Source organism: Hermetia illucens, chromosome 2 (genome assembly GCF_905115235.1).
Source record: "Hermetia illucens chromosome 2, iHerIll2.2.curated.20191125, whole genome shotgun sequence".
In the NCBI taxonomy this organism is placed as follows: Eukaryota; Metazoa; Arthropoda; class Insecta; order Diptera; family Stratiomyidae; genus Hermetia; species Hermetia illucens.
Genome location: NC_051850.1, coordinates 190,098,821 through 190,114,427, shown reverse-complemented (window position 1 = coordinate 190,114,427; position 15,607 = coordinate 190,098,821). Strand labels below are relative to the sequence as shown.

Here is a 15,607-nt window from a genome sequence, read left to right as displayed (position 1 = left end):
CTTGCTTCTCCGAATCGCCTTCTTAAGGTTGCTTCGCAGATCCCTGTATTCCTCCTCACGCTCCTGGTGCTCCGGCCTTCCCCTTGTCCTGTGGGAAAGTTTCCTCGCTCGGAGACAAGAGGATCTCAAGGCAGCGATCTCCGTGTTCCACCAGTAATTTGGCCTCTTGCTGTGGTGCAAACGTCGTCGTAGCATCGTAGCGTCGCATGCTTCGGTTACACGCTGAGACAGCTGTGTGACCCTTTCCACCGCTGTTCCATCCGAATCATGGGCTCCCTCCAATGCGGCCAGGAATGTCTCCTCGTCGAAAGCTCCGATAGACCAGCCAACCGCCTTAGCCTTTCCACCTCCAGAGCGTCGTTGACTGCTTCCCCGGTTCCTAATGCGGAGGAAGATGGTCTGGTGGTCACTGTGGGTGTAGTGCTCACTCACTTGCCAAGCCATCTCCCTCACCAATGAAGTGCTAACAAATGTCAGGTCAACGATCGAACCCGACCCTCCTCCTCGAAAGGTGGGCACAAATCCAACGTTGGCCAGCACGATATCCAGCTCCGCAAATGACTCCAACAGTACCTCTACTTGAATGGATTTGGAGTCTAGAGTTATCGGAGCAAGCATGAAAGCTACATCCAAACAAACGCGAGGCTAAATTGGGAAGAAAACAAAATGACGGCTCGACCACGCACTTAGCCGGAAAACCCCCGAGCCCTAATTGCATTCGAGATATGGAAGATCAATGATGAATTGTATCATAGCTTCATTCGATACTTCGTACTGCTTCAGATGACGTTGATTTAGTTCGGCCGGTGGAAATCCCACCTTTCGTTGGCTCCTCAAACATGAAAAACATGACGTTTTTGTTTTATTGGGTTCATAGACATGACGGTAACTGTCGAGTTCTCATTCGAAATGACGAGTAACTGAATAGCTGATTAGATTTTCGTCTGCTACTTGTAGTCCAGCCTAAAATTAAAGTTACTTCTTTGTAGCTGTACTGAAGAAGGCGAAATTGTAGTTTGGAGAAAGCTTGCCCCCTCCTTGTCTATTAATTTTGAAGAGGTAGAAAAAAACTTCATTGCGTGGTGAGGTAAGGTTCCTCCCCTCTTGGATGAAAAGGCTAGTCACCGTGACATATCGATACGGACTGTTGCTCCAAGAAGAAGAGAAATCATTTCGGCCATGAATGCACTCAAACGGAGTAAAGTCGCTGGACTTGACGGTGTCGCCGCAGAATTATTTATCACTGCATCTGCAGTTACTGGAGACCTGCTCGTTCGATTCGTACGGAAATCCTGGAAATCCGAGACCTTTCCCAGAAAGTGAAGGAAGGAGGAGATCGTTAAAATACCAAAGAAGGTCACGCGCTATGAGTGTGACAATTGCATGAGTATCTGGATGCTCCCTGCCGCGATAAAAGCTACGATAGTAGATAATAGCTAAATAATTCTGGAACGCATCAAAGAACATTTCGAAAGTTTGATGGAAAGAGAGCAGGCCAGTTCCCGCTCCAGATTTTTTACCAATGCGCAGAGTTTTGATTTTCGCTTCATCTGCTTTCTATCGATTTCGAAAAACTTTCAATAGTGTATTCAGGGCCACTCCAGAGAAACTAATAGCCATTATCAGAGCGACATATAACGGCGCAAAGTGTCCCGTGCTGCAACGAGATACAATCGCAGAGAATTTTGAGGTCCAAAGCGAAGTTCATCAGGATTGCATCTCGTCACCGAAATAATATCTTATTATCGTGGATGTTCTTCAGACTGGCTTGCCCAAAAGACGTGCAAGAGTTTAATGGATTATGTTATGACATCTTTCCTTAAACATCTCGACAACGCTGATGACATATGTTTGCTCTCTCACCGAGTCATGGATGTTGGCCAATTGGCCCGGATTAGGTAGGAGAGCCAGGTAGAGTTGGATCGAAGATAAACGCCAACAAAATCAAGATTCTCAGTTTGAAGGGTCATCGCACTCTCTCTATCTGCATCACTGGGCAGGGCATCGAAGGCGTCGATCATTTTATATATCTGGGAAAGTGTGACGGCGACACCGACCTAGATGTTCCCCGATACATTAACAACGCGAGATCCCGTTTCTCTACCTTCTCCAAAATCTGAAAATGCAGTTATCTCAACGACAATATTAAAGTGAGACTATACTTTCTGTGTTGCTATATGGGAGTGACCCCCACTGTTACTTAAAAGCTCCAAACCTTAGTCAACACCTATGTCGTATCATCGGAATACGCTGACCTGATACAATTACGAACTAAGAACTTGGTCAGCGCACAGGCTTGGCACCTCTACGCATTGTGATCGGAATGCGGAAGTGGCAGTGGATAGGTCGGACATTAAAGATTAGCGACAATTGCTTTGCTGTATATACCATGCAGTGGAATCCACTCTCCCAAGATGGTGCCTCAAAGGCGCTTGGCGCAGAGAAATAGAGAACGAGTGCAGGCGTCTCTCTCTTATATACATATGTAAACACAAAACCTTATTAAAATCGATTTACTGTCTGTTTGTCCGTCTGTCTGTCTGTCTGTCCGTCACACGCATTTTTCTCGGAGACGGTTATAGCGATTGACACCAAATTTGGTACAAAGATGAGAACTGTGAACGCTCACGCATACAGTGAGTTACATCATTTTACGTCGAATTTACATGCAAAAGGCGGATGTAAAATTTTTTTTCATCAAATATAGTCATGCGGGGTATCAAATTAAAAGTCTCGGTTAGTACTTTTCGAAGCCGGTCTTAGTTTTGACATTTGTTGGAAAGGTGGGGAGTTCGGGGGGTTAAAAGTGATCATTTTTTTAAGGGGGCTATTCTCAGAAACTGCCAAACCGAAAAATCTGAAAAAAAAATCAGGAGGCTGTCACTATATGATGCCTAGGCTCCGAAATACCTTCCATACCGATATCTCTTCAAATAAAGTTAATAATAGTATATTACTATAATTTTTAGTAATTCGCTGCAAAACCCCCCTTAACTTCAACCTGGTACCACAAAATTGCAGTGATGTAGGCTATAGTGTAGAGCATGATCTTACCGAGTTTGGTGGAAATCGCACCATTACTAACAAAGTTATATTACTTGCCCAATTGGCATCTACAAAGGCTTTTAATTTAGAATTACTATCAGCAGTATATCTTAAACAATAGCTTTTGGTTGTTTTTAAATACTTTAAAACTCTTTTAGCGTATGCCCAATGATTCTCACCATAACATTTATTGAACTGACTTAAATAATTTACTGAAAAAACAATATCTGGTCTAGTTAATATTGCTAAATACATCATACAACCAATCAGCTGTTGATAAGGATATTGAGTATTACAATTTTCACTTTTATCTAAATTTAATTTAGGCTCTATAGGTTTTTTTATAGATTTACAATTCTTTACATTGAACTTTAACAACAATTTTTCAATATATTGTTCTTGATCCAAAGTTATTGTTCTATTTACCTTATCCACATTGACTCTCATACCTAAGCAGTATTTTACAAATCCTAAATCCTTTATTCTGAATATGGAAGATAAATTATTCTTAGAGATTCTGTTTCCAACTGACTGTAACTATCTTTATTTTATCATCCATTTTAGTATAAAAGCATGGCTCTAATGGAGATCTTTTAAAACCAATTTTCCGCAAAAAATCATTCACCCTGTCATACCAGGCACGAGAGGCCTGCTTTACAGGCACGAGAGGCCTGCTTTAATCCATAAATTGCCCGTTTTAATTTAAGAACTTTATTGCTTACATTTTGACAGTTTAAACCCACTGGTATTTTCATAAACACAGTCTCATTTGAAAAACCATTGAGGAATGCAGTCTTAACATCAAGATGAGTTATATCAAGATTCATTTCAACTGCCAAGGCAAACAGAAGTCTCAATGAGGAATGTCTCAAAACAGGCGAGAAAGTCCCATCGAAATCTATACCGGGTCTTTGGACAAATCCTTTAGCTACTAACCTAGCTCGATATGTAATGTTATTGTCACTATCCACTTTACGTTTGAAAACCCATTTGCATGGCACTACAGTACTATTAACAGGTAAGTTCACAACTTCCCAAGCATCAGTCTGTTCAAACGAATCAAGTTCTTCCACTGAACACTTTCAGGTCCATTGAGAGCTTCTTCTAAAGTAATTTCACCACAGTCTATTCCACTGTTCGCACAAACACTTGAAAAACCATACCTGTCCGGCTGCTTTTGAACTCTGGTCGGTAGTGAAGTCTCTTGTTCTTCAGGCACTCCCACGGGCTATTCAGTGTCCGAAACATCTACAAACTCTTCATCTGCAGTACTATTATGACTACTGACCGGAGCATCCCCCTGTGTTACACTTGACGAAGGTTCTCCATCTTCTTTACTTTCTTCTGGTACAACTTCTTGTTTCACACTTGTTTCTTCTGGTGACTTTTTTCCCACTTGATCTGGTATCACCTGATTCGTGTCACCTGAAGTCTCTGCACTCACTTCTGGCATTTCCTTCTTTACTTCAAAATTGATACTTTCCTGGCTTATATGTACTGGAACCACTTCATCTTGTTCCTTCTCAATCCCCTCCTCAATCGGATGAGGGAATGTTGTAAATCTGAATTTCGAATTCAACATGTATTTTTATACATTTTTCATAAATAAATGGTTCGTTGTAAGAATTTAATCTTATTGTCCTGTATTCAAATTTCGATCCATTATGGATATTTGCGTTCGTCTTTGTCCTCTCCCGCTCGCCAAAACTCTGATTTATTCCTCTTAAACTATCCCAAAAGACTATAACAATGCTCATTCGAAAGCCTAATGTGACTAGCACATTTTTTGGAGTGGATAACGTCTGTTATAAGTCTAAATTTAATTTAACGATCGTGTTTATAGTTTTTAGCCGTCGGGAATGTTAGTCGTCACCCAATATGGTGACCAGCAACCATATTACTAGCATACGGTAATTGTTACTGGCTGCCTTTGACATGGAGTTACCTCCGCAATTGTAAAGATGCAAAACAAAGTATGGTAAATAGTCTTCCCGCAGGATCAGAGCTGGAGAGATTTTTAGTGGATGCGAACACACACCGACACTAGCTTTAACATTCATGTAACAAAACTGAAGCATCGACTTCGATGTTCAGACCAATCTTGGCAAGTGAATTCTCGTTGGCACGAAGTGCGTGACCATACCATCGAAGACGCCTCTCTCGCAACTTTTCCACGATCGGTGCAACCCCATAACGTTCGCGGATATCCTCATTTCGGATGTGATCTAACCGTGTGACGCCACTAGTCCAACGTAGCATCTTCGTCTTCATTACCGCAAGACGTCGTTCATTGTCTTTTATAGTCGGCCAACACTCAGAACCATAGAGAGCGACTGGACGGACGACATTGCGGTAAATTTTAGATTTGAGACAAATCTAAATTAAGTCCATTATTTCATTAATTATATAATAAAGTGTCAGTTATGATTCCTTAAGAAATTCCACTATACTTTCATCTGAAATGTTTGCATTTGAAAATATTTTTATTTTACTCTTTTCTTCCTTCCGTATCTACATCCGCTAGGGCGTCTTTATCAAAAATATATACATTTTATCTATGAATCGGATCAGTTCGTATTAATTAATTTCCGCCAATAAAAGTCTTGAAAAAAACTAAAAAGCCCCATTTTCTATGCACTTGCGGTCACCATCTTATCGTAACAGGAAATTCTGGTTTTATTGTGAGATTATTAAGAAACGAAACAAGTAAAACATTTGTACAGAAAAAGATTATGTGAAAATGTTTAATTCTAGTCCCCAATAAATTCAAAAGAAGAGTTTTGGCATTCCAAATAAAATTAGACACAGACACAGTCTTGATTACTTCAGATGAAATCCTCAAAATGTAGCTTCTTGATTTTTTTAATCAAATTCAAACTGTCCACGAGGAGTTTTGAATATGTCGCAAAAAATGCAATATATATAATGCAAGGAATTTTTTTAATCATATCCAATGAGGAGATCAGAAAAGTATATCTTTTATTTTCGAAGCGAGAGCTTTGAAAAAGTCGTCATATTTCATACAACTTGTGTCTGCCATTAATAGCCGCCTACGTCTGTCGAAAAGATATTCAGCATCACAGATGCCTATTGGCATCGTATAGACATAAAACCAGAAATGAGAATGGTTACTGAAAATCATGGTCCAGCTTCTTTACGATACCACGAATTTTTGCTTCCAGCATTGATTACGAACAAGTTCAAGGTAAATTTCATCTAGAAAAGATCCGAAATCGGGAGTCAATGTACTGAAAAGCTTTAGTGAATTTTCTGCCATGGAGATGATGATGTGGGCACATGTTTACATTTGCTTTTAGACCATCAACCAAATGTTTGCTAATAATGGAGTCAATAGTATGAAAAAAGTGAGTTTGTAAATAACATTAGAAGCACTTGGGTGGAATTTATTCCAAGAAATTCCCAACTCTACTCAAATTCAATGGTACTTGGAACTACAATCGGAAGATTGTATAGAATCCCCAATCCTTCAACAATAGAATCCAACCCGCTTCGTTAGGCACTCATTTAAAGAACGGTTGACGTTCGTCTTGCCACCACTTCACTTCAAGATACTTTTCATGTAGCTATTGTTTCTATCTCCGAGTTTCCCGCGCCTAAAAACGGGGCCAAATGTACCAACTGGTCCTCCAGGTTGGGGGTTGGGTAGGGCTGAAAACCCTACACGGAAAACCGATGTTACGAAGCCACGAAAGGAGCCTCGGACAGGATGAATCTTACAACGATGAACCCGGCAACGACTACGGATTAACAATTTGCGCATTTTCTCATGGAACGTGCGCTCCCTGTACAGAGATGAAGCTGATGGGCAGCTAGCCGATAACAGCGTTACAAGAGATGCAATGGACAGGGACCGGTTTCCTGGAGAAGAGCCGCTACACCATATATTATAGCGGCCATCCGGCCAATATAGACTCGTACCACTATCTCGGTGGAATGGTGCTCCGAGCTCGAATTACGGCACCACCTACAATCCCCTCTGGCAATCAGGTGAGAGTGAATACTGAAGCCATCCACAACACAGCACCTATAAGAGGGAAATGGATGCCGCAATAACCGCAGTCAACAGAGGTCCTGGAGATGAAGCATCAACAAATGATTTTCACAACCACCTGCAGAACGTTATCATGGATACCGCCACAAACATACTTGGCCCCAGCCGCAAAAAAGGTCGGAACGGCTGGTTTGACGTTGAATGTAAGCTAGCAACGGAACAGAAGAATGCTGCATACCGAGTACTGTTGCATTCTCAAAGAATGCGGGCACGCGCAGAGACTTATCACGAACTCCGTCAAGCGGAGAAGCGACTTCACAGACGGAAAAAGGAAGCCTTGGAGAATCATCAAGTCTGTGAACTCGAAAATTACAGGGAGCAGCCGCACCAGGCACGGAAGTTTTACCAACAAGTCAGCAGAATGAAGCCTTATACACCTCGATGCTCATCCTGCCGAGATTAATTAATTAAATATGGAGGCAACCAGTTACACCAAGTGGTTCATCAACTTATGCTCAAGGTATGGGACAGCGAATCAATGCCTGACGATTGGCAACTAGGCATTATATGTCTCATACATAAAAAGGGAGATATCACACAGTGCAGCAATTATAGAGGTATCACGTTGCTGAGTACCATCTATAAGATATTCTCCACTATCTTGCTAGGCCGGATAGCCCTGTTATGAAGGAATCCAAGGTCAGGGATTCCCAACAATGATTGCTTCCGGAGGAGGTGATGATCTGGTCGAATTATTCGCTGTTCCAGTTGATCAAGTGAACTTCCTTCTTCTAGTAAAAATAGACACAGATCTAAATTATTTCCGGAGTAAGTTTTATTTAAGGTTCCAAACCGACAGAGCTTCCGCTGAAGTTAGTTAATAAAAACTGGGCGACATGTCTAGCCCGCAAGCTACATTTAAAAGAAAAAACCGATTACTAAGCATTATTGAATTTGGAAAAGGAATGAATTCCAAAGTCTGCGAAAAAATTGAACGTAGACAAAAATTTTAAAGCGCGTGTAATCAAGTCACGTTTTTCTTCAACGTGATAATGTGATTTTAGAATCGTAACAACTCCCCTTTGTTACACGGAAGTTGGTCCCTCAACTTAATGAAATTTTGTATCCTTTTGTAATTGCTTTTTCCTTTTCACATTATTCTTTACAAAAATATTTACTTTCTTATTTTCTAGAATTTTACAGTATTTTATTACAATTAATCATTTTTTAGTTCACATAAGTTACAGGTTGATCCTTAGACGTGGTAGATTCTCAATAGTTGTTTCTCTAGATGTGTTTTCTTTCAAATATTCTACCTTTGGATGAATAGCAAGTTTTTTCTTTCTGTTTATACAAAAGCACTTCTTGAACAAGGTGAATTTAGCATTTTCTCGAAAACAGCACTTAACTACAGAATAGATGATACCAATTGCAATTATAGTTCCAAAAGTTGTACTATACCATTTATTTTCATACATCAATTTAGGCAAAGGTTTGATATTATTTTCCCAAAAATTGGATTGTTCTGCTACTTCAGCCGTTAAGTCTTTCAACTCATGGATATTATCAGATGCTAATTTATTTATTTTAACGTTACTTTGCTTTATATCATCAAGATTCAAATTGAAACAACAATTTTCTAGTTCTACTAGTCGGTCTTTTACAGAATTTACTTGTTCTCCTTTCTTAACTGGGATATAATCATGGTTTACATAATGTATAGAACAATCTTCGGCAAGTGTTACTAAGTAAGTTCCTAATAGTTTTGAATTTTCAGTTTTATTACATCGATGTTCGTAATTAGTTTCAACTGAGTTAGAGATAATGAGTTGTAAATTGTTTATTTTGTGCATTATATCTAATTCAAGGTTTAGTGTTCGAAATTGACAAAATTTATCATGATGTCTAAAATACAGTTCTGTGATACAAGTTTTTGAATAGATAGATTTTACAGGTATTGGTCTACAAATATTTTTATTTATGAAAATTTTACAATCAATGTCATTTGACGTTGCATAATGTTCATGATCTTTGCTGACTATTAAATATCTTGGAAGATTTTCTAGAGTTATTACATTATTTTCTTTTATATACGGGAAGATAAGAACTTCGTATAAATCAAAATTTTATTTCGTGACTGTATCTATGCTTATCACAACATATACTTTCTTTTCTTTAATAAAAGCTTTCAATTTTAGATCCTTCATTAATTGTTGGTAGTTACTTTAATAAGTAGGATCAATGGCTAAATTATCTTTTTCCTGCAATTTGTTCAGTTGTTCCAGAAGTTGCTCCGGTTCTAAAATAAACGGATGTAGAATTCCCGTTTGTAAAAATAATAGAGAGTCTCGAAAAGTTTCAATTTTCATATCAGTAACCTCGATTTTATGATTTATTTTTGAGAAAAGTTCTTCGTAGTATAATCAGTTTTTCATGATCATTTGCATGATTATTAGCTTCCTCGATTTCATTGATGATTTCATTTATCCGTGATTTAATTGTGTCCTGTTCCATATTTATCATTTTAGACTGTTTATTGATTTCTTTTATCAAAAGTAAATTTTTCTCCATCCCGATTTTAACATTGAGCTCATTCTTTTCAACTGTGTCTAAAACTGCTCTAATTTTTTCAGAGTCGGTTGCATCCATAGTACCAAATAAAAATTTCAAGCCTGAGCCCACCAAATTAACGAGTCCACGTTTGAGTCGAATGTTTGGGCTGATTCCCAAAAGACCATAGACGCTATTTAAGTTATTATTTAGTCTTCGAATATGAAGTTCACTGTTTAATTTAAGGGTTTTACATTGTTTAAGTTCCTCGATACATAGCTTATTAATACTCAAAGCTAATTGTCTTATATTCGCTATTTCCATTTCTATTTCCGTTATGTCTAATGTTCTGATTAAACTTACTTCACTATTTATGAAATGAGTTTCCCCCATATGTTTAAAATAAACGCCAGGAAAGTCCCACTTTCTAATATTCAAGGCCTCGATGGTCCAGGTTGCGGCGATTCTGTAATATGTTCATCGTTACGTTTCATATACGATTTAATATTTTTTTTATTAAAAGTTTTAAATTTATTGCGAGTGTCTCTTGAATCTTTTATAACTACACTATGTGGTCCTAACTTAACTATCCTATAAGGTCCGATCCATTTTTGTTTAAGTTTATTATTTGAAATGGCTAAGTTTTTCGCAAATACTAGTTGACCTAGTTCATAGTTAATGGTTTTACTAGTTGTTTTCTTGTCATATCTTTCCTTGGATTTATTTTTCTTATTTAAGTCATTTTTGGAAGCATTTTTTCTTATGTTTCCTAAGTGGTTTGTAATGACATCGATTCTGTCCTCTGCTATGTCCCTGGTATGTGGAACTTTAAATACGTTAGGCTTAATACCAAATAGTAATTCATGAGGAGAATAGCAGGTCGTGCTGTGTATTGTCTGGTTGTAACAAAGACAAGCAAGACTCAACCTAGTCTCCCAGTCCATGTCATCTTTTAATTCATCCATTGTTGTTCCTAAATATTCGGCTAGTCTGGCGTGTGAGCGTTCTACTGCTCCATTTGTTTGTGGATGATAGGAGCTGGACGATATCATATTTATTCCCAGCTTCTTACAAAATTTTTGCAAGCAACCAGCTGTCAGATTTGGTGCATTATCTGACAGTATTTCAACTGGAGCTCCAAAGTATGAGATCCAATATTTCAAGATTGTTTCCATTACTGTCTCGCCAGTTGTATCCTGCAATGGTGCGAAGCGAATATACTTAGAAAGATTATCCTGTATGGTAAGGCTATAGATAGCGCTACTATTCGCCCCCGAGTATCTGTATGGTCCCGCGATGTCGATTGATATACGCTCGAAAGGTTGACCTTTCAGTTCACTAACTACCATTGGTAAGTTCTTATTTTGGCGTATGATTTTAAATTTCTGACAATGTTCACAATTTTTCATGTATTCTGAAATATCTTTATGCATACTAGACCAATAATAATTTTCCTTTATGGCTGTTTCCACCGCGTTTATGCCTCGGTGCCCGCCGATGTATCCATCATGATGCTTCTTTATAAGTTGCAGTCTGTCTGTTTTGTCTACTACAATAATTTTATGGTCTGGAATTTTGTCTAATTTTCCTTTAGAAACTCTGTTACCACCTATTGTTCTGGGATTGCTATCAATTTCTTCGAAGGATAATTCATGATTCTCTGGTTGATTGTGATCATCAGACTTGGTAACCCCTTTGTTGGATTCGCCCCGGTCATCGATCACGTTGGTTATCATTATGTTTCTGTTACGACTTAACTCGTCGGCAATATAATTTTCTTTTCCAGGCAGATACTTAATTTCGTAGTCATATTCCTCTAAAATTGTTCGCCATCTACCTTGTCGACTACTAGGTTCTTTTAAGTTTTTGAGCCACTGAAGTGGTCTGTGATCTGTCTTGATCACAAATAGCATTCCGTAGAGGTAAGGTCGGCATTGCTTTACTGCCCATACGACAGCAAGGCATTCCTTCTCATATGTGCAATAGTTTTTCTCGGCTAAATTCAAGGATCTGGATAGGAACGGAATTGGAAGGTCTTTCCCATCGTATTCTTGACTAAGGACCGCTCCAATGCCGTATCCACTGGCATCAGTCGTAAGTGTAAAAGTTTTCTCGAAATTGGGATATTTTAATATTGGTTCCTCTGTAAGTTTTTGTTTAATGATGTCAAATGCCTTTTGGCATTCGTTCGTCCAAACGAATTCAGTATCTTTCTTTAGTAATTTATTAATGGGATTGACAATTTTTCCATAATCCTTCATGAATCTCCTATAGTATCCCGTCATACCCAGGAAGGATTTCACTTCCTTTTGTGTCCGGGGTGGCTCTAGCGTTACCACCGCTTGTATCTTTTTCGGGTCCATTTTAACTCCATCTTAGGTAATGATATGCCCTAAGTAGGCAACCTCCTTGCGTAAAAATTCGCATTTGTCAGGTTGTAGGCGCAGATTATTAATTTTTAATCTCTCAAACACTTCGCGTAATCTAGTATTATGATCTTCGAGATCATAGCCGTACACAACAATGTCGTCCAGGTAAACGAAACATCTCGTTCCTTGGAGACCGCTATCACCTTTGATTTGTGTTTGGATGTACCGAAACAACACAGGCTTTTGCTCCTCTGTGGCCAATTCCATGGCCTGCGTACAACTGTTTAAAAAGTTGAACACATCGTCAGATTTCCCTGAGAAGGTCTGAACAAACTTGAACAAATCCCCTAAAGAGCACATACTGTTTTCAGTAATCGTTGTTTCACCACGTGTATCCGAATCGGAACTCAGACTATTAACACAACGGTTACCGATTTCACTAAATGTGGATCTACCGTAAAATGTGATTTTAGAATCGTAACAGCCCCATACGCCCAGAACATCATTGGCCCATACCAAAGAGGCTTCACTCCAGGCAAATCAGCAACAGATTAGATTTTCTCTCTGCAGCAAGCGATGGAAAAACTGTTGGAATATGGAAAACAATTGCACCATCTATTCATCGACTTTAAAGCTGTCTATGATAGCATAGCCAGGGTAAAACTGTACACGGCTATGAGAGAATTCGGTATCCCGACGAAATTGATAAGACTGACTAGGCTGACCCTGACCAATGTGCGAGGCCAGATAAAAGCAGCAGGATCACTTTCAAGACATCAAGACCACAACAACGGTCTACGACAAGGGGATGCCCTATCATGTGTCCTCTTTAACCTGGCCCTCGAGAAAGTGATCCGTGATGCTGAGGTAAATGCAAGAGGTACGATCCTCTTTGAGTCCATCCAACTACTGGCCTATGCTGACGATATCGACATCATGGGAAGAACCACCCGAGACGTACAAACTGCCTTCATCCAGATCGAGCAGGCGGCGCGAAATCTTGGGCTGCACATTAATGAAGGCAAGACAAAGTATATGGTGGCAACGTCAGCATCGAAAACCAACCAACCAACAACATTAAACCGCACTGGTCAAACAGGAAGAATAAGGATAGGAGAATACAACTTTGAGACCGTTGATAATTTCTCCTATCCAGGGTCGAAAATCACAACCGATAACAGCTACGATGAAGAAATCCGCGCATGGTTGTTGTCAACCAACAGAGCCTATACCAGCTTACAAAAACTGTTCCGCTCGAAATGTCTTACCATAGGGTCAAAGCTCTTACTGTACAAGACAATGATCTTGCCAGTCCTCATGTATTCCTCGGAGACTTGGGTTCTTAGCAAGAAGAATTGCGAACTCTTGGCCGCATTCTAGCGAAAAATCCTCCGAAGAATTTTTGGCCCCCTACTTGAGGATGGACGATTCCGTAGCCTATATAACGACGAAATCTATGAGCGATATCATGACCGTTCGGTTGTGGATAAAATCCGGCTCAACAGGTTACGGTGGGTGGGTCACTTAATCCAGCCCGGAAAGTCTATAAGGGCAATATCTATGGTAGAAAAAGAAGACGATGGGTGAGGATAATCCAACCCGGAAAGTCTATAAGGGCAATATCTATGGTAGAAAAAGAAGACGAGGCAGACCCTGCCTAAGATGGAGCAATGGCATAGGTCAGGACGCCAGACAGCTTTTAGGGATATCGAATTGGTGGACCTCGGCGCAAAACCGGGATATCTAGAGTTCCTTATTAAGACAGGCCTAGACCGAATACCGGTTGTTGCGCCGTTGATGATGATGATAATTGTTTCTATTTCGGAAAAAAAGCTAACTAGTATCGTTTCTTTTCAGGCTGATCGGCGTGCAAGAAATATTGAACTGGCAGAAGAAGACGCTGAACCTCTAGTGCCTAAAGACCCTACAAAACCTCCGATTGCCCGTAAGTCCTGCCCACAATTACTCCAAGCATTAGACCTATAGTATAACACAATTTTTTTTTTCAGATCCTGAACATGATTCTGATGAAGGTCCAGACGATGATGTACCATTCACTCCAGACGCACGTCCAGGTATCGACGACGGTTTCTTTCCGCCCGACACAGATATACCACCATCATTCCCCGAAAATCCTGACACCGAATTATCACCTGAAGAACCAAATGGTATTGTACCACGAGGTCCTGGCGGCGACGAAACCGACTCAGATCGTCCTGGACAGCCATTCCCTTTTGCACCAGAGTTCGGTCCAAATGTTGTCAACGTGAATGGCGTACCGACGATTATTCCAGATGTAAATGAATACCAGCATAAGAAAACTTTGGCACAAGGGATGATGGACTTGGCGCTACTTTCGGCAAATGCAAACCAACTTCGATACGTACTGGAATCATATAAAAGACATCCCTATTATTATGCCAGTCTCATTTTCATTGTAATGAGTTTAGTGTTCCAGGTAAGGATCCAACGCTCTCCCTTTAGTTATTGTTATTAAGTCAATCTATTCGCTGGAGTATTCACCAGAGGATTCTATTTGCATGCTACATACCATATACTTTGCAAATTTTCTTTTCTTGCAAAATTCAAAAATTTCCTTTCTAAAATTATTGTAAATCTATCTTAAATATTCTCTAATTCTCCACTTCAATCTTCCAGATTGCCGTTGGCGTTGGACTCATTCTGAACAGTCGTTATAATGTGAAAGACAAGAAGGAGATATGCAAAGCAAACAGAATCAACAATTTCACGATAATTGGCATTTTTATCGTAACAATAGTGAATGTCTTCATATCGGCATTTGGGGTTGCTGACCCGCCCCCAGAAATGAGGGCATAATTTTGTTTGGAATTTGTTTTCGTTTATAGCGTAGGATCTAGTTGTTAAAATTAAATTTAAGATACTGAAACATTATTTATATTTTTTTATGAATGCCATTATTTGATCAAAATGATTTATATGGAATATTGTGTGATATATACTTTAAGTATAGAAATATGTTAAGGAAAGAATATTGTGCAAAGTTTTGGACGAAACTCATGCTTTAAATACAAAAGTCATAAATTTAAGTTTGAATGTTTGTTTGAATTACAATCGTATTATGTTTCCTAAAAATAAAATGTAGATAAAAATCCAACTTGAAAGATATTAGAAAACGCCACCTGCAACGCAATCAGGAAAATATTCAATATAAATCCTTCAACCATTCTTCTGAAAGGAATCAAAACCTAATAACGTTAACAAACTCCAGAAGGGTGAAATTAAGTGCAAGGACATTTCTCAACCGAACTCTGAAGGTCGATCAACTGAGAACTAGAATCAATACAAATAGGTTAGGAACGCTCTGATGAAGAGCATTTTCTTCTAAAAGGATTGGGAAGATCAAAGGGGGGAAGATACACCTGTCCATAAGGGATATATATGTATCTTTCCAAGTCGTCACTTCTTTGCAGGAAGCATGTCCACTAGAAAGGCCAATCCATGGAGGCGGCAATTTACGAGCTCACATCGAAAACCAGAGGGTGATATCCGAAAAGGTATACGCCTTGGGCGTGTTCATGGACATCACTTTATTCACAACGATTTGCTACATATTTCAACGGAGATTGATTTGTAGTTGCAGGACTGGAAT

General features: G+C 39.3%; 1 protein-coding gene across 1 annotated transcript in view; it reads left to right on the top strand.

Annotated features, from left to right (window-relative positions):
- The window catches only part of LOC119649424 (ninjurin-1), a 30,499-nt gene extending 15,448 nt beyond the window's left edge, over positions 1–15,051 (top strand). The window contains exons 3-5 of the mRNA XM_038051571.1: positions 13,834–13,921; positions 13,986–14,434; positions 14,635–15,051. Of these exons, the coding sequence (XP_037907499.1) occupies positions 13,834–13,921; positions 13,986–14,434; positions 14,635–14,814 (717 nt within the window). The 3' untranslated portion in view covers positions 14,815–15,051. The remainder of the gene's footprint in view (positions 1–13,833; positions 13,922–13,985; positions 14,435–14,634) is intronic.
- The last annotated feature ends 556 nt before the right edge of the window (positions 15,052–15,607 follow it).